A 19653-nucleotide genomic window follows, 5' to 3' on the forward strand; every position below is an offset into this window, starting at 1 on the left:
TCTGAGCATGAGGCATCTGGCTGCGCAGTTACAAAAACTTTATCCAGCGGGCAGTGGCGTGCACAAGGTTCTTGACATGGGTAGGCACTATACGTATAAATTGTACAAAAATATAGAAAATTCCTACTCCAATACAGACTAGTAAGTAGTAATGTATCCTCAGCCACTGCCAGCGAGGGTTTATCAGCTGTGCAGTTCGTCGTGTTGTGATGTCACAGCGGACTCGAAGTTTAGGGCATTTTATTTTTGGGTATAGATACGTAGATTTGATTAAAAGTCCAACGGGCGATCCATTTATTTTATCTCCAAAAATTGGAACTTGCATTATGGTTTCTAGGCCAAGTTGATGACACTCGACTGTCAACAAGATCTAATTCATTCCCGTTTGGCCGTAGTAGCATTTTTCTTGGAATCGGCGGCATAGCCTCGCTGATACCTACTTGGCCGTTGGCGATTGAGATTGACACAAAGTAATGATACAAAACGCTGTGTATAGATCTTTAGAATGTACCTGCGTAGGTACTTTAAAAAAAAAAAAAAGAAACCGATGCTTCTGTTTTTTTTTTATCTAAATACCTAATTATAAATTTTGATTGCAAGTCAAACATGCACTAAATTGAAATTATCGTTCTCAACTTCTCAAAACGCGCTGTTCATACTTGGTTCTTAGCGTAAGTTTCGAACAGCGCTTTTTTTACAACAAACAACAAACAAAAGAAGTCACAGTCAAGTGTCGACATCTTGTGGTTAGTAGTAAACCTATATCATTTGGCTGCTTACCAATAGAGGGCAGAATTTATTAATAATTTTTAAAATATTTTAAAGATATTTTATATATAATCTTTGGTCTCTGGTTCAGTCATTTAATTTAATTTTATTTTTATTATCTTATTAACTATACTGTATGTTACTAAGTAATGACCATTATGTATTATGACTGGTTTTTATTTATTTTCATTTTTTAAGTAAAAAGCTTTTTCTTTTCAAATTGTCCTCAGACGAATTCTATCGGTATGAGATCATTGAAATTCCTCTCTTGACGTCTGAGACACAAAGTTCTACAATAAGCACTGGCAACTAGTAACTAGCAAGTAGCAAATGGCAACCCAAATTAAAGTGAACGTCGTTTGACAGCTGGCAGGTATATCCGGCCCACGAAGTTGAAAAAGTGTCCTTTTTAACGCGTACGCCATTGCTGGCGTATGGTGGTGTATTTTATTGAAAGAAAAATCATAAACCATCCAATATGGTGAGTATATAATTTGATATTTGCGTTCACAAAAGTGATCCGGGATATCTGCGCTTGTATTTATTGGTGATATTTTTCGGTTACAACATTTAAAAAGTGGTTTAAAACTAGGTTCTTTACGACATTCTCCTTTGTGATCGGGTGACGTTTCCCAAGTGTTTCTGTGATTTTAATAGTGTTTTAAAATCTATTGTAACTCAACTTAAGTGGTGGAAAACATTGAAACATCGGGCGCAATGAAGAACAACATGCTAACAATGCAACGTGCGTGTGACAGTAGGGATTACCATCTGTTTGGTGAGTTTTTGAGTCGAAATGAAGATTTTGAGTGGTTATTTCGCTTGTGCAGGTGAATTTTACTGTAGACGAGATCCGCGGGATGATGGACAAGAAGCGGAACATCCGCAACATGTCGGTGATCGCTCACGTCGACCACGGCAAGTCCACCCTGACGGACTCGCTGGTGTCGAAGGCCGGTATCATCGCTAACGCCAGGGCCGGCGAAACGCGGTTTACAGACACGCGGAAAGACGAACAAGACAGATGTATCACCATTAAATCCACGTGAGTATTCCAAATATTTCTCAACTTTACACGCGAGCTAACCTTATAAAGTTTTGACTGCAACCTATTCATCTACATGTCAGTCTTTTTGGACTTGTTTATTTAACCTTTATAAAGTTTATACAGTAACCTATTTATCTATGACATTTTTATTTGTTGTGTAATTTAAGGCAACAATATCACACCACTTTGACATTGAATTTGCAAAGTTCAATGACCTCAGTAATTATCAAAACTTGTAGTAGTTAATAGATAGCAAAGGGTTGCTAATGCAATTTTATAGATATTATAAATTAATTAACAAGTTGCAGCCTAAAATTGCAGTTCAACATCAAATAATTTAATAATTAATGAATTGAGGAAATTAATCTAAATTGGTTTGTTTTAACAATAAATAAACAACATATGATATTGCACAACATATTGAAAACCACAATTATTAGTTGTTCAATATTGACTATGTTTATGAATCTTACAATAAATATTTTCAATTATAGTTGTGCAATGCAACAAAATTACACTTTCCATGATGATTGTTCATACCATACCAAAACTGAATATCAATGAGGATTCACAGAACGGCCATCTGATACATTTTACACAAATAAAAAATGTATTTAGAATAAAAATCAGTTTTATAACTATAAACATTGTTCCAGTGCCATATCTATGTTCTTTGAGCTTGAAGAGAAGGACCTGGTGTTCATCACAAACCCCGACCAGCGTGAGAAGGGTGAAAAGGGTTTCTTGATCAACCTCATAGACTCTCCCGGGCACGTTGACTTCTCATCAGAGGTGACAGCCGCTCTCCGAGTCACTGATGGAGCTCTCGTTGTGGTGGATTGTGTGTCAGGTATGTCATTTGTTGCTTAGATACTTGGGTTTTTGTGTATAATATAAAAGCGAGCAAGTGTAGTAAGCGAGTTCTCTAATTCTAGGATGCATTTTTACAGTAATGCGCCATTGTAGAATTATAGAAAATTAGATCTTGAAAAATATCCAAATTCAGATTACAAAATGAAGTGATAAGACATACACTTCCTCTATAAACAGTGTAGGTTCCCACCCCATTGGACTATTGTCGTAACTACTTCTAATACAGTCTTTCATGACTCCTTGAAAGGAAATAAGCATATTAGCCATATATAAAAGATATGGCAAATATCCATGCATACCTTACTGGATATACTTTGCCAATCCAAAATGCCTTCAAGAACTAAGGCGAACACAAAGTGGTGTCCCATTAACCAATGTATTTGTTACTTTCACCCAGGTGTATGTGTACAAACTGAAACTGTACTGCGTCAGGCCATTGCCGAGCGCATCAAGCCCATCCTCTTCATGAACAAGATGGACCGCGCCCTGCTGGAGCTGCAGCTGGAGTCTGAGGAGCTGTACCAGACCTTCCAGCGTATTGTGGAGAACGTCAACGTCATAATTGCCACATACTCTGACGACAGTGGTCCCATGGGTAAGTCATTACATAATCTATTTTATTATTGTATGTGCTAAACTTCTCTGAACCAAAGTCCTGTGAACATGGTGTAACAGCTGCATATTGTCTGCACTGCTAGGCCAATAGTCTACAACACTGGCCCAATGCGGATTGGCAGACTTCACACACGCAGAGAATTAAGAAAGTTCTCTGGTATGCAGGTTACCTCAATGTTTTCCTTCACTGTTTGAGAAGCATGCCTTAGGCTGAATTCGAACCCACACCCTCTGGAATCATATATGAAAACATATTACAGCAGTGGTAAAGTAAAGTAAGCTTTGTAATTTTTGGTTAAACAGCCATTTTATAACAGCTTTAAATGCAAGATGAATTACATTTTTGAACACCAGAAATATATAATAGAAAGAGATAAGATATTTGACCACTTGGGTGTCTTAGCTGAAATGAAAATTTCACTGCAATATTATGCAATACTTTACATTTGTAGTAAATACTGTTCTAAAGTTCAAATTAGAGTACTTATTTATGATTTCTAGATATGAATTAATTAATAAGTATAAACTGAAATTGTATTTTTAATTAATGAAAACCATTATTTAAAAATGACAATAAATATGATACACTTAAAAAGTCTATATTTTTCCATAATTTTACGCAAGAATTCTATAAAATTCATTATCTTTGCTACTACTTTACACAGTCTTGTCTGCCCTTCCCAATTTTGTAAAGCAAAAAGCTAAAAGTTTGCATAGAAGGTTCTAAATGGAGCAAGGCTATGAGGCTGAGTGGAGCGAAGGCTGTAGTGGTGAGCAAAGCAAGCTTTAGACCTCTAGCAAAATTAATAAAAAAAAAATGCTTTTACACAAATTGTGCATTTATACTGTTTATTTTGTGATGTAAATTGCTGAATCACCTATTTTGCCATTGTGAGGATAGTTTTATGCTGACTTGGACATTTGAAGGTCAAGGTTTTTGGCCTCTTTCTAGGTTGATACAATCATTTCTAAGTTTCATTTTAAATCTAGAACCACTGATGATTTGTTTTTTATTTATTGAAATTCATAAAAACTAAATAGTTTTGGAATTCTATAGCCAAACTTTCATGAATCAATTGTGTGGTAGATTATCTCGTTCCAACGCTCAGAAAATTTTATTACCTGGTAACCCAGTTAGCTACCAACCAAGAATCTTCATATATAAAAAAGTTGAGCGTCTCATCAAGATGAAGCTACTCACGGAAATTTAACTTGATAGTAATCAATTGTAAAAGTGTTCCACAGATTGAATAGAGAATTTAATATACAATGTCCATTTTATTTAACCTAATTGTGCATTTTTTTTTTATTGTTGTATGTATACTTTTTTGCAATATATCAGACATATTATCACATTTGTTTATCATTTAGGATGATAAATTTTCACACAATAGATTCAGTGATAGGTGTTATCAGTTATCACGTTTTCACCATGTTTATTGTAGCTGTAAGGTAAAATATTCACAGGTCTTGCCTTAATGTAAAGAAGGACATAAATTATGTTTAGACTATCCAATACTCATCAGATCAGTTGGGGGTATTAATAATAAAAAAAGTTAACCGATTTTGTGTGGCTAGTACAGAATTTTACGGACAGAATCGCGGACTTCACTGACAGTGGAATTCATAGACATTCTAGGGGCACCCCCAGGGGATCATTCACCCGCTGAGTGTCAAATTCTCAAACAAATAGAGGTTAGATTCGACGCTCAGCGGCTGAATGATCCCCTAGGGGTGCCCCTATAACGTCTATGAATTCCACTGTAAGTCACTTTACCTTTATTTGTATTACAAGTATATAATACCTATTTATGGACACAGAACAGTCTACTGTAAGGCCGACCAATCAGGGGCAAGTTCGGAAAGTTGACGTTCTATGATTGCAATTTAACGGTTTCCCTTCGATAGATTACAATCCGAAAAATAACACGATAAAATGGTAATCACTAATCAGTATGTTCAGCTCACAACATATCGACAGATTGCAATATCGCGAGTGAAATTATAAACTAACGTATTTTACAATTTAACGGTAACATATACTACTCTTATACCTTTTATAAAAATGCGAAATGTCATTCATCACGAAATCTCGATAACAAAGACGAAATTTGGCAGGGAAGCAGTTTATAGTTATTAGGTATCCGCTAAGAACTGATTTTGCGATAAGGCCGAATTAAAGAGGTCTAAAAACTTTCGCAAGTTTGTGAAATTCAAACCGCAACTATTCAACCGATTTAGTTGACGCTTGGGATGGCTATACTCGTAGATTATATTCTAGAACTAATAACATAGCCTACCTAATTAACAAAATATATCCCGAAATGATCGATAGTTCTTGCGGGTTTTTGGGAAAATTTAATTTCACGCGGACGAAGTCGCGGGCATCCGCTAGTAGTGTCTAAAGGAAAAACTTGCATAATCCAAGCTTGCACGGACTGCATTACGGCGTGCTCTCACAGCTTGAAGCAGGAATACTTGTAAATCGATTTTAATGCGGAACAGACGGCGACCTATACAGACTTATCTATATCTGTACTAATATTATAAAGCTGAAGAGTGTTGTTTGTTTGAACGCGCTAATCTCAGGAGCTAATAAATGTTCCGCTATGAATAATTATTTCAGCTCTAGTGCCTATTTATCCAAGAAGGCTATAATATTATCCCCGTATTCCTACTAGTAGTCAGCTAGTTGATAGATAAAAGCCTTTGAATGTTATTGGTCGAAATATATTATGACTAGTAGACAGACGCCGCTCGGTATTTCTCGCGTAAAATAGTACAATATATATTTGATTTAATTTGGTATTCTCCGCAAAACACCGAAGAATCCAAGCGACATTAGAACCGACAAAACCATTTTCATATTCATTTCGAAACTGGCGCAAATTCCTAAGTTGTGGACTCTACAATTGTATAAAAAGTAGCTTGTCTGTAACTCAAAGTATAATCTAATTTTAACCTAAAGCTGAACATAGAGATTCACATACAGAATTCTAAGATTTGTTTCGTTTGACTCTTTCGGATCAGATAACTATGCGTTCACCTTTATTGGTTCGTACGTGAAGGAGTAGCAAACATACACGCGCAAACACAAATATTCACTTTTTATTATTATATATTGATTAGTGTGATATAATCACTCACACTTATTTATACCTAATGAATATACAAATATAGGTGTATATCAGTGATAAATGATTTCTTGGAGTAAATACAACATGTGCCAAACTATGAGATCATAAAGTATTTATGTACAGTAAGATAGATTATAGAATATTAGCTATAATTTGATATCCTATATTAACGTTGGACCTGGACCAAATCCAGGACATCACATCACATCACACTAATTGTGTGTAAGTGTGTTTGTTCCTCTTTTACGCTGCGGCTATTAAAGCGATTTGGCTGAAATTTGGAATGGATATGTACGATTTCGTATGATTTTACTCTGGATTAACACATAGGCTACTTTTTATCGCGGGATTTGTGAAAAACTGAATTCTACGCGGACGAAGTCGCGGGCGTCCGCTAGTTCTCAATAAAAGCCAGGAATGGTGTACTTAATGTTCCCGTGCATATACGGAGATAAAATATAGCCTATGACATTCACAAATAACGTGGGCTTTGTTGTGAAGTGTAAAGAATGATCCAGAGTGAGTTTTTACAAGCAGCGTGGTGAAGCCGGCGAAACCCATGAAAAACAACAAACGACACACGTCTCCTTGACATCCTTTTTTCATAATTTGTATTTGAAAATTTAATAATATAAACCAATAAAAAATCTTATTTTTTTTGTTTTTTTTTTGTTATAATATTGAAAATGACACTCGTGCGACGTTTCGTGTCGTACTGACTCGAGAGTGTAATCTTTTTTAAATGTTGTATTTGGATCGGCTACACCGTCGTGTGTTCTGTGCGCTCTATCTATTTAATCTGTGAAATGTAAAAGAATTTTTCAGAGATTATCCCCTACAAAGTTTACCTCTTTATAATATTAGAGATATAGTATGGTGGTGGGGGTTCTTGTTATTTTACAGTCTTGCTTTCCACCAGGTGAGGTACGCGTGGACCCCAGCAAGGGTTCCGTCGGTTTCGGCTCGGGTCTGCACGGCTGGGCGTTCACCCTCAAGCAGTTCTCTGAGATGTACGCCGACAAGTTCAAGATCGACCTTGTCAAGCTCATGAACAGGTCAGTTGTGAAACGTGTCATTTGTAAGGTCATTGGGCCAGTGAAAGGCTGCCTACCAAAATATAATTATGCACAATTACGTGCAATTTTTCTTTTCATTTAGATACTTTCATGACTTTCAGGGAATAATTCTTTAAATCACATCAGGTTTGTGCATCAGTCACAAGTAAATTATATTTATTTTTAAAATATTTTAGTAGTGGTAGAACTTTTGTGGTTTTTTTAGCTCGTGATGTGATGGTTTCGAGACTTGGTCACTAACTATGAATGAAAAAAAATTAAAAAAAAAATTTAAATTGTAGTAAGTATGAATGCATCTTGGCATAGGCCTCTTCTATTCTGTGCTAGGTACCTTCACCCAAACTCCAGCTATGAGTTTAAGGTCACTTCACTTGTGTTCTATTACTAGGGTAAAAGTCAAAGACAATTTGTGATTCAAATTATTTATTTCATAAAAAAAACATCTGATGTGAATATATTTTCTAGTCCCAAGTGTTGCCAGTTGCTTTGACGGTGGGCTTCTGGGTGTCAAAGAGGACTTACAGTATTGTTTCTTTCCGGAATTGGTTGCAAATCCCGTGAACTGTGACCCCATAAATGATAGATACATTTATATAAATGTTTATTGAGTTTCAAAACCATCATCATCATTTGAGTTCTTTTTTCAATTAATTTACCAAACTTTCCAATATTTTTTTAAATGTCATATATTATTTCCATAATGATACATCATTATTATTACGGACAAATATTAAATAGACATTACTGGATGTGTTCCATGCAGCCTCTGGAAAGTTTTTTCTAATTAAAAACAAAAGGGTTTTTTTTTAATTTGTAGCAAGCTCTTATCCTATAAAATATCCATCTAGACAATATTGAACCTTTGTTTTGAAAGTCCTATTCAGATTTTCCAAATAAAACACTCAGAAATATCTCATTCTCATCCAAACAGACTGTGGGGTGAGAACTTCTTCAACGCGTCGACCAAGAAGTGGGCGAAGCAGAAGGACAGCGACAACAAGCGCTCGTTCTGCATGTACGTGCTGGACCCCATCTACAAGGTGTTCAACGCCATCATGAACTTCCGCAAGGAGGAGATCGATGCGCTGCTCAAGAAGATCGGCGTCACCATCAAACACGAGGACGCTGACAAGGACGGAAAGGCGTTGCTCAAAGTAAGTTGTTTGTGACGAGATAAATACCGCTATTGGTCGACAATGTCTTTATATAAGCCTTGGGAACTAATCTACATGTGACCGTCAAATTATAGTAAACGACACTTTTATCGTAAGTGTGCATTTTAGTTCAAGTATTATTTTCGAAGGCTAAAATTGATAACAATTTTGGCAGGTGAAAGGTAAAATGGGTTGATACAAACTGCTTAGTTTATGGACATAATGGACAGTAACATCTTTAACATAAGTGTAAATGAATTTGATAGCCCACTAAAGGCTCAAGCCTTTCTACGTTCAAACCACCGTTCGATTTACATTATAGGTTTTATTAAAATATATACAATTTTATATTTGTTTTAAAACCTCATGAAGATTATTAAAAATAATAAAGATGTCTGATATTATTATCCCAAGGGGTATATAGTCCCAAGTGTTGCCAGTTGCTTTAACGGTGGGCTTCTGGGTGTCAAAGAGGACTTACAGTATTGTTTCTTTCCGGAATTGGTTGCAAATCCTGTGAACTGTGACCCCATAAATGATAGATACATTCTATATAATAAAATATTTATTTATACACAATACAATATGTATATTAATGATACAAAATAAATTATGTAATATTATCAAATTGATAAATAAAAGGTAAATGTTTAAATTTTTTTAATGTCTTCAATATATCATTTATTTAATAAACAAATCATATCCAGTAGGAATATTTTGAAATAGCTATTTGTTGTTCCGATATCAGAGTGTATTCGATCTAATGTGTCTTGTTTGTACTCTACTACTGGTTCAGAAGGTATTACATCCTAGATACTTTAGCTCTTTAAGTCTAGTGACTCACCTTTGGAATGTTCGATGCCGAAACTTTCGATTGGTATGACAAACCAAACGCTCGGAACAGTGTGTCAGGGGAGCTATCGGTCGTGTAACACATCAGATGAACTGACCCTTGCTATGCAAAATCCATTTTTTTAAACAATATTTGGCATCTTTTTTATAATATGACCAATATTCCCATTCCGCTCCGAGTCAGGAAAGACTGTGCTAAAAGTGGGTACGACAATAGACTAACAGGGTGAGGATTGAACCACCACCCCTCGGTGATGAGTCCAACCGCTCTTAACGTTGAGCTATTGAGGCATTGATTGGGTTTTAGCTGATGCTAGTCACTCACCATCCCTGTTGCTCCAAAAGTAATGATCGCAAATACCCTGTCACTTCCACAAAATTGGTTTAGTATTAGCATACTCTACTAAATAAAACTGATATCATCCCATTACGGGTGTATTCAAACGAACATTCAGCGCCGGACGTTCCTTAGGTGTTTCCCCTACACTTACCAAAGTTGCTGGTGTACTGTCATCATCATCATCATCATCATCATCATCATCATCATCATCATCATCATCATCATCATCATCATCATCATCATCATCATCATCATCATCATCATCATCATCATCACCATCATCATCATCATCATCATCATCATCATCATCATCATCATCATCACCATCATCATCATCATCATCATCATCATCATCATCATCATCATCATCATCATCATCATCATCATCATCATCATCATCATCATCATCATCATCATCCATCATCATCATCGTCTATTCTGCAGAAGTCTACTGCAGGACATAGGCCATAGCATCCAGCGAATCTCTGCGACTCTTGGTGTTGTCAGTCCACCTGGCAGTCATCACTGGTGTTATAGGAGTTGTCTACAACTAGCACGGTTGCAGGTGGTGATGCGTTCCTGGTTGCCGGCGGGCGAGGCGCTACTGCAGATGATTGCCATCCACCTGCCGTCGCCCGTGGTGGCGCAGAAATACCGTATGGAGATGTTGTACGAAGGCCCCCACGATGATGAAGCAGCTATCGGCATCAAGGTAATCTCATAACATGTGATATTGTTTCGTCCCGTTGATACTGGGTAAGGTTGTCAATGCTATACACCAGCGGCAGAAAAGGACGAACATCAAATTCTCAGTGACGGATTGGTGAGGCACTCTCTGTGTATGTTTCACAACGAGAACTGAGATACAAACAAAAATAGATTTGTAATTAAAAATAAACAGAAGTGCACTTACTAACAACGACGTAAAACAATAATTTGCACATACACAGGCACTTTAAAAGGCACAATTTTCAAATGTGTGTAAGACAAAATTAAATAAAATTTCATTTACAAGCACTTTTGAAATGTCAACCTGTGTCACGATTTAATGGTGGTAATTTAAGTCGAAAACTTGAAATTTAATTGACGACGGTTCCAAAGCGTGTCTTGGTCCGAGAAGAGCCCACAACAAACTCTGCCAAGTTTAAATTTATGTTGATAAAAATAATTTAACATTTATAATAGAAGACAATTAGCATACTTATAATGTTCCACCAGACCTGCGACCCCGAAGCACCTCTGATGATGTACGTGAGCAAGATGGTACCGACCTCGGACAAGGGTCGCTTCTACGCTTTCGGCCGTGTGTTCTCCGGCAAGGTGATCACTGGACAGAAGGCTCGCATCATGGGCCCCAACTTCCAGCCCGGCAAGAAAGAGGTTTGGATTCAATAAATTATATAATTGTACTATCTATGTATTGAATTATTCACCTGATTAATGGACTAACTAAGCATTTTTAGCCCTTTTGTGAGATCAAAATTCATACTAGCTTCTGAATTAAAGGTTGTTAGCTATAACATAATATGAATGTTACTAATGGATTGCCCATTAGAAACATTCATATTACAGGTTTTACAACAAACACAAAAAAAAACACATAATTTAGTATATTTTTCCTTTTTATTTTTATAATATGTAGTTAATCAGTCAATTTAAGAAGTTAGATTTAATAATATTTTAAAATAAACTTGTATATGTCAGTTATTTCACGAGATTTTTATATTAAGATTGTTAGCTCTTATTTTGCATTGCGTTTGTATGGCGTCCGCACACCGTGCCACGGCGTAGCGCGCGGTCCGCGTGCGGTCCGCATGCGGTCCGCGCGCGGTGACGCCGGCGGCTCGCGCGGACGCAGAGCGAGCCGCGCGCGTCCAAACGCTGCACAGGACCGCTGTCCTCATGTCCCCGGACTGCATGCTACGGCGCGCGCGATACAATATTTTTATTCTTTTTTTTTTTTGAATCCTTATAAAACAATGAACGCCAGTACCACCTTCTGATAAGTGTCAAATAGTCAGTAGGTTTTGTCGATTTCTCACTTTATGTTAAATAGCAGGTGCCACAGGGATTCGCCCGCGTATTTTCCGTTCCTGTGCGAACACAGGAATAAACAGCCTATGTTTAATGTAGGATTCTTATGACGGAAGAATTTCTCTAATCGGTCGAGTTGTTTTTAAAGCCTAAATCAACAAACAATCAAATCAAATTTTCCACTTTATAATACTAGTTTGTATGACAAAGACCAAACTTGAAAGTTAGCTTTCATTCACTTATCAGAAGGTTGCAAAATCGGCCCTTAGACTTGGTCGTCAGAATAAAGTTAAGTGTAAACAGATAATGTACTTTTATCTGTTTTGCTTTTAACTGTAAACCACTACTATAGAAATTACTAAAAAAAGCAATGTTTTTATGGAGGAATGAAGCTATAACAATTACGTTTTCCTGTAGGATCTGTACGAGAAGACCATTCAACGTACAATCCTCATGATGGGCCGCTATGTGGAGGCCATCGAGGATGTGCCCTCGGGTAACATCTGCGGGCTGGTCGGTGTCGACCAGTTCCTCGTCAAGACTGGTACCATCACCACCTTCAAGAACGCTCACAACATGAAGGTGAGTTTTTCGTACTGTTTTGCATTTATGTTGGTATTGAAAATATAAACAGGCAAATTGTGTAAGGTCAAGCTTGTCGCTCTAATAATTATTTTTTACATAGAATTATGATATACATATTTTATCAAAACTGGAAATATTGCAGTCTTTTGTTGTGGACGAAAGAGAGTGATATTTTAGCTTCCACCGCTCAGTCACAATTTCGTTTTCACGAGAGAAGTTGTGAATTGTGTGACTTGTTTCAAGTCAATTAATTTTGATAATCACAGCTATGCGACTCCTGTGATTGTAGGCCTAACAGTCTACAACCTAACATCTAGATTTGCGGAGATTGGAACTTGGTATTTTCAAACATATGAAGTAATAAACATGTTTTAATTAATTTGACTTTAAATTGTTATAACTTGTAAAAGAACCTAGATCAAATTCTGATTATAAGAATACTGTAGTCTGGCAAGTTCGTCGATAACACTCCCATGATATGCGGGCAAATCGTGCGTGCGGGGAAGTGACGTGCATCAGTCGTGGGTTTTTCATTCATCGTTACACTCCCCCCGGCCCTCGCGCAACATCGGCAGTGCAACGAATGGAGTTGCCAAGCTATAACAACGTTGTCTGTTGGGACAGGTGATGAAGTTCAGCGTGTCGCCCGTGGTGCGCGTGGCCGTGGAGCCCAAGAATCCCGCTGATCTGCCCAAGCTGGTGGAGGGGCTGAAGCGGCTCGCCAAGTCCGACCCCATGGTGCAGTGCATCAACGAGGAGTCGGGCGAGCACATCGTCGCCGGTGCCGGCGAGCTGCATCTTGAGATCTGTCTCAAGGTTAGTGTCACATTAGGTTTCTGTTTTGCTACTACTACGCTAGAATTTAGTTTTTCGCAAATCCCTCGGGAACCATGGATTTTTTCAGGATAAAAAGTAGTTTGCGTTAATCCAGAGTAAAATCTATTTCAATTCCAAATTTCAGCCAAATCGGTTCAGTAGTTGCATTAAAGAGTAACATACATCCAAACAAACATCCATACAAACTTTCGCGCTTATAATATTAGTAGGATATTTTTTCCTCCTTTCATTTATACTGCAGCAGCTAATTCAGGTTGGGTAGAATAAACTGTATCTCTATGATCTCTTTCGAATAAAACTACAGCTAAACTGGGGCATCCGTGGTGGAGTATAAAGTAACAGGAGTTTAAATAATCAGTCAAAACGAACATAGTATCTCATGTTGAGTGAAAAAAATGCTCTATTCTTTTTTTGTAAAATGTTTTCAAGCACGATAGGGCGCGTTCTGAACTATTGCGCTTGATACCTACTGTATTGTGCTGAAGGACCCATGCACAGTCGACTGCCGGGTCAAGTGTCCAAATATGCCAAAAGAACAAAGAAGCTCTTGTTTTGATATTCTTGTGTACTTTGCCTAGGATTTGGAGGAGGACCACGCATGCATTCCCATTAAGAAATCCGACCCAGTGGTGTCGTACCGTGAGACAGTGAGTGAGGAGTCCAACCAGATGTGCCTGTCCAAGTCGCCCAACAAGCACAACCGTCTCTTCATGAAGGCCACGCCCATGCCTGATGGACTCCCGGAGGATATTGATGATGTAAGTTTTAGGATTTTACTCATCTAATAGCACATACATCATTATCATTCATTATGAGCCGTCGGACGTCCACTGCTGGACATAAACCTTCTATAAGGACTTCCAAAACACCACTGTCTCGAGGTGCAATTATCCAAGGGCTTCCTGCAAGCTGCTTGATCTCCTTGGTCTACTGGTCTACTACTATTCCAGGACGTTGGGGCCCCAATGAGCAGCACATTCACTTAGTTAAAAGACTAATCAATCAATATGCTTTACAATGTAGCGTGTGCGAGTTGTGGATTCTTTATTCCTACTGGTGGGAAACTTAATCAATTTGTAATTTTACCAAACAAAACTTTTCTATTAAATATTTATAATTTTTGATAAAAAAATTAATCATAATTATTAACTTTAAATTTAGAAAACAATCAACTCAAAGGCTAATCGTCTTCAAAGTACTTGTGACTTAATAAATCTGTTAACAAGCCTATAGACGCTAGATTTACAACAAAGTAAAATATGTATTGGTTTTTATTCAAGGTCTATAAAAAAACGTTATTTTGTAGATCTAGAAAAAGAATTTATACATCCTTATAAATGTCAATTACAACAAAGAGTACACAAATATAGGTAAATATTGATTGTCGTCTTTAATGTTAGACATAACTAAGTTCCTAATAGAACATTTGTGCAGGGTAAAGTGAACCCACGTGACGACTTCAAAACTCGCGCCCGCTACCTGGGCGAGAAGTACGAGTATGACGTCACGGAAGCGCGTAAGATCTGGTGCTTCGGCCCCGAGGGCACCGGGCCCAACATCCTGGTGGACTGCTCCAAGGGAGTGCAGTACCTCAACGAGATCAAGGACTCTGTGGTCGCCGGCTTCCAGTGGGCGGCCAAGGAGGGCGCCCTGGCTGAGGAGAACTTGAGAGGTGTTAGGTTCAACATCTATGATGTCACCCTGCATACAGATGCTATCCACAGGTATGTTGTGTATGGTTACTAATTATTGTTAGTTATGTTGTAATAACTAAATTATAATACAATACATCTGCTTATGGTTATTTTACTAATTGCAAATAATTATATGAGTTGTAAGAGTTTGACTAATGAAAGTAGAGACTAAAATCGCCCGCCAAATTTAAAAAAAACATTTAAACAAATTAAAAATTGTGCGTTTTCATAATTTGTTTAAATAATTTTTTTGTTTGTGAATACATTCCTACCTATACTATAAATAGTAAACTCAGTAATTCCAATATTTGCACTATAATTTTTTAGAAGATACTCCGATTTTTTAAAATTTGGTGGGGGATTTCAGTCTCTACTTTCATTAGCCAAACTGTATGAGTTTTTACTTACGTAACTGTAAACTGAATGGGTCAGTCACATTTCTATAATTTAAATGCAAATGTTCTTGATTAAAATTATATTAAGAGTAAGACAGAAGACTGCAATATATTAAGATGTGTTTGATTGATTGTCTACAGAGGTGGCGGTCAAATCATTCCAACGACTAGGAGATGTCTATACGCGTGTCTACTGACGGCCGCCCCCAGGCTCATGGAGCCCGTATATCTTTGCGAGATTCAGGTAATGTGCATGCTAGTGTTGTCTAAATAGTCGTGTGATGTGTGATATAGAAAAAGATAGTTTAAGCATGAAAAATGTATTAGACTGCATGCAAATAAGAAAATATGTGGAAGAATAATTACAACACAAAAACATTATTGCACTAAATCACTAACGCGACTGGCAGCGTGACGGTGTCTACGCTGCCTACCAAATGTCAACAAATTCTCTTTTATTTATACCAACACTGATAATATAAATAATGAATTTTAATACCACCTGTAATCAAAGAACTTATAACAATATTTTAGCAGCGTGAGGTTCCATATATTTCCTTATCTGTAGACAGTGGCGTGCACTTCAAGCAAAAATGCACTGCCTACCTTGAAGACTCAATACGAGTCCATTTTGGAGAAGGAATTGTCAATTTTGTACAATTTGGAGGCCTAGTGCAGCATACCCTCGTTAAATACCTTGTGCACGCCCCTGTCTGTAGGTGTGTGTGCACTCAGACCAATTATTGTATAGGACCTGCCTCGCTAGACATTACTTTTCTGTCAAAGTATATGATCAACGATCTAATGCGATTATAAAAACTGTCCCTATAGAATCGATCTTTAATAGTTGTAATCGTGTTCGTCGGTTAAAGAGCTCCGTAAAAATACCTTTTTGTGCAATTGAGTTGTGTAAAAAACGGGCAAAAACCGTACTTTAGTATAAAATATATACCAAATCTAAGCCTTCTTCAGAAAATGACAGACAATTTTGTTTGTGACTGTGAGTGTGATACAGGTCCTTCTATAATTGGTCTGAGTGTGTGCATGCAGGCCACGTGCATTCCTAAGCGGGCTGGCTGCTACTGCTAGACCGCGGTTCCGAGTCGTGGCACAGCAACAGTTCTTTGTTTCGGCATTGTGCACCCCACATACCCTTTGCCTGAATAGGGGAACTAACACTTCATAAAAAATTTTAACACGAAACAATATTGGCAAATCCAAACATGAAACCAGTTTGCATGGTGCAAGACGACGAGAATGTTTTGTAACCGACTTCTAAAAGGAGGAGGTTTTGAATTTGTTTTATTATTATTTTTTTTACACTAGTATGTACCAAACTGAGCAGTAATAATGACTCGGGTCGGCTGAAATTTTTTGATTTAGATTAGTACTGTCTAGAAGTTTAATTTACAAGTTTTTTAATAGCTCATAAAAGCTTTTTAAGCTTGTTATTCGAAAGTTTGAACACTTTGCAGTCTGTTTTTGGCTAAAGATGTAGTGGTAAGGAGTATAGACAAATATTTGACAGTGGATAGCTGAAAGACAACACGTCACTTTATATATAAGTGAAGCCGCACACGGGCCAAACGCCGCTACAAGAAGCAAGAAGGGGCCACAAAAGTAGCTGAAGCGCGCGACATGGCTTGGGGCCGGTGGTCGGCGTCAACCGTGTGCGTCGAGTCTACATAAAATGTATGAAAACTACAGAAAATATGCCGGTTGCGGCGTTTTATGGTTGTGGCCCGTGTGCGGGAGCGCTAATATGCAAACGCGCTCGTTTGTCACCTTGTTACCAACACACATGTTACCATTACACCTTATTATAAGCATGCATCAAAAATCTTGAGATTTTTTAACACATTCGTGCAGTACGAGGTCAATTGACCTTGTACGTCTATCGTCTTCAAGAGTTACGAGGTCGATGGACCTCGTACTGAACTACATAAAGTTTTAGTATCAGTTCAAAAACCTCGTACCGCACCAGAGGAAAGTACAGAAAAATCAATGCCGTTACGAAAGTGTTAATAAATAAATGTTGAAATGGCGCAGTGTCCCGAGGTGGCGGTGGGCGGCATCTACGGCGTGCTGAACAGACGGCGCGGGCACGTGTTCGAGGAGTCGCAAGTGGCCGGCACGCCCATGTTCATCGTGAAGGCGTACCTGCCCGTCAACGAGTCGTTCGGCTTCACCGCCGACCTGCGCTCCAACACCGGCGGGCAGGCCTTCCCGCAGTGCGTGTTCGACCACTGGCAGATCCTGCCCGGCGACCCCTGCGAGTCGGGCACCAAGCCCTACGGCGTTGTTCAGGTAATTGTTGCTTTCATGTTCATATTAAAAAATATGACGATGATGATGACGTTGTAGTCACTTACTGTCGTTTATAACACTATATTAACACGTTCGCTGCTGTACGAGGTCAATTGACCTCGTGTCTGCAAGGGTTACGAGGTCGATGGACCTCGTACCGTACCACAAAGTTTTAGTGTGAGATCAAAAAACCTCGTAATGCACCAAAGAAAAGTAATTAATACTAATTAAATAACTAAGTAATTAAACGTGTTAATGTTGTGTTAATATATAGTCTGATTTATATTTTGTAGTTCACGCTAGTAGGCTAGGAGTAGTGCATTACGATGTAAACTCTATGATGTTGTGGAACATAGTCTGTGAAATGCGCATTGGAAAATTTTAGGTATCAGCGGGAACGTAGTCATCCCGCGTGCGCCTCTCACTGCGTATTTACGTACGCGTTTGGAGTATTTTAGCGTTCTTTATGTACTGTCTGAATGTACTAATTTTTGAGATGTCATATAGTTTGCAATTGTACCTCTTCTTATGTTGTAGATACATTGTAGTAATTTTATAAAATTTATATTAATTTTTACTACAATAAAGTAATTCATGACAGGAAATGAATTTTTAATAGAGGTTGTCCTATTAAAAATTTATTTAGAATTTTTAAAACTTTTAAGTGTTATAAATTTTTAAATTCAAAGTAATTTACATGTCCTACTATATTGATGCAGAGTACATTTTTATTTTCTAAACTAACACAAAATTTTACCGCTCTATGGAATATAAATCAAACTATAAATTGAATTTCTGATGACGTCCGCACACCGTGCCACGGCGTAGCGCGCGGTCCGCGTGCGGTCCGCATGCGGTCCGCGCGCGGTGACGCCGGCGGCTCGTGCGGACGCAGAGCGAGCCGCGCGCGTCCAAACGCTGCACAGGACCGCTGTCCTCATGTCCCCGGACTGCATGCTACGGCGCGCGCGATACATTGCACCTAATGTAGCATGCTTAATATACTTGGCTTGTAACCAAGAAGCTTATATCCTAATGTAGATTGCAATGCAATCAAATTGGCGATGAAAAAACTGCCTTTATGTATATCTCTTGTATAGTCCCTATGATTGTTTATCTGATGGACTACTATGTGACATAGGCCTTTTGTAGGGATTTCCAAACAACACAATCTAAATACATCCAGCGAATCCCTGTGACTCGCTTGATGTCATTAGTCTACCTGGCGGGGGGTCGAGCAACACTGCCATTTCTATAATGGAATTGTCATTCCTTGGAACCCAACGTCCATCGGCGCTTCGAATTAATGTGCCCAGTGGCGTACACTTCATACATGCATTAAAGTACTGCATACCCTAAGAGTTGTCTCCTTAATGCTTATTAAATGAATATTTTACCAGTTTCAATTTTATGCACGCCACCGAATGTGCCCCACCTATTGCCACTTAGCTTCGCGACTCGTTGAGCTATGATTGTTTAGTATATTGTAAGCTAACGATTGTTTTTATTGTTTCGCAGGACACGAGAAAACGGAAAGGACTGAAGGAGGGTCTCCCAGATCTAACCCAATACTTAGACAAGTTGTAAACGCCGTAGCTAATGCAATCAATACTGTAATATATGTAACATTACGACCGCGCCTCACGCATACTGTGTCAACTCACTTTGGTTTCGGAGACACCGTGTTTTTGTTTTTCGCCTCAGTTTGTACCAACGAGAGAGATCTTTCAATAAAATAATCAACAAATAATATCTACAGGATGTATTGTTAATGAACATAATGTGATACTCGGCTGTATCAGAACAAGATCCCTTCTCACGCATAATTTGTTAACATTGAGCGTAGTGGGAACCTGGACACATTTAATTATACTGTAATTAATTTTTAAATTATAATTTTTCTATTTTATGCGCATTTTTAATTTGTACATTTGATTG

At 38.0% G+C, this 19653-nt stretch overlaps 1 protein-coding gene across 1 annotated transcript; it reads left to right on the top strand.

Annotated features, from left to right (window-relative positions):
• Window positions 1-1094: 1094 nt before the first annotated feature.
• Window positions 1095-19624, top strand: LOC112047070 (translation elongation factor 2). The gene is made up of 15 exons (XM_024083989.2): window positions 1095-1249; window positions 1599-1813; window positions 2473-2666; window positions 3087-3284; window positions 7361-7496; window positions 8449-8671; window positions 10429-10575; window positions 11082-11243; window positions 12315-12479; window positions 13107-13298; window positions 13898-14077; window positions 14754-15043; window positions 15550-15652; window positions 17458-17715; window positions 19234-19624. The coding sequence occupies exons 1-15, from the start codon at window positions 1247-1249 to the stop codon at window positions 19300-19302; spliced, it is 2535 nt and encodes an 844-aa protein (XP_023939757.1). The 5' UTR covers window positions 1095-1246; the 3' UTR covers window positions 19303-19624.
• The last annotated feature ends 29 nt before the right edge of the window (window positions 19625-19653 follow it).

The sequence above is a fragment of the Bicyclus anynana genome, chromosome 20 (genome assembly GCF_947172395.1).
Source record: "Bicyclus anynana chromosome 20, ilBicAnyn1.1, whole genome shotgun sequence".
NCBI classification, from domain to species: Eukaryota; Metazoa; Arthropoda; class Insecta; order Lepidoptera; family Nymphalidae; genus Bicyclus; species Bicyclus anynana.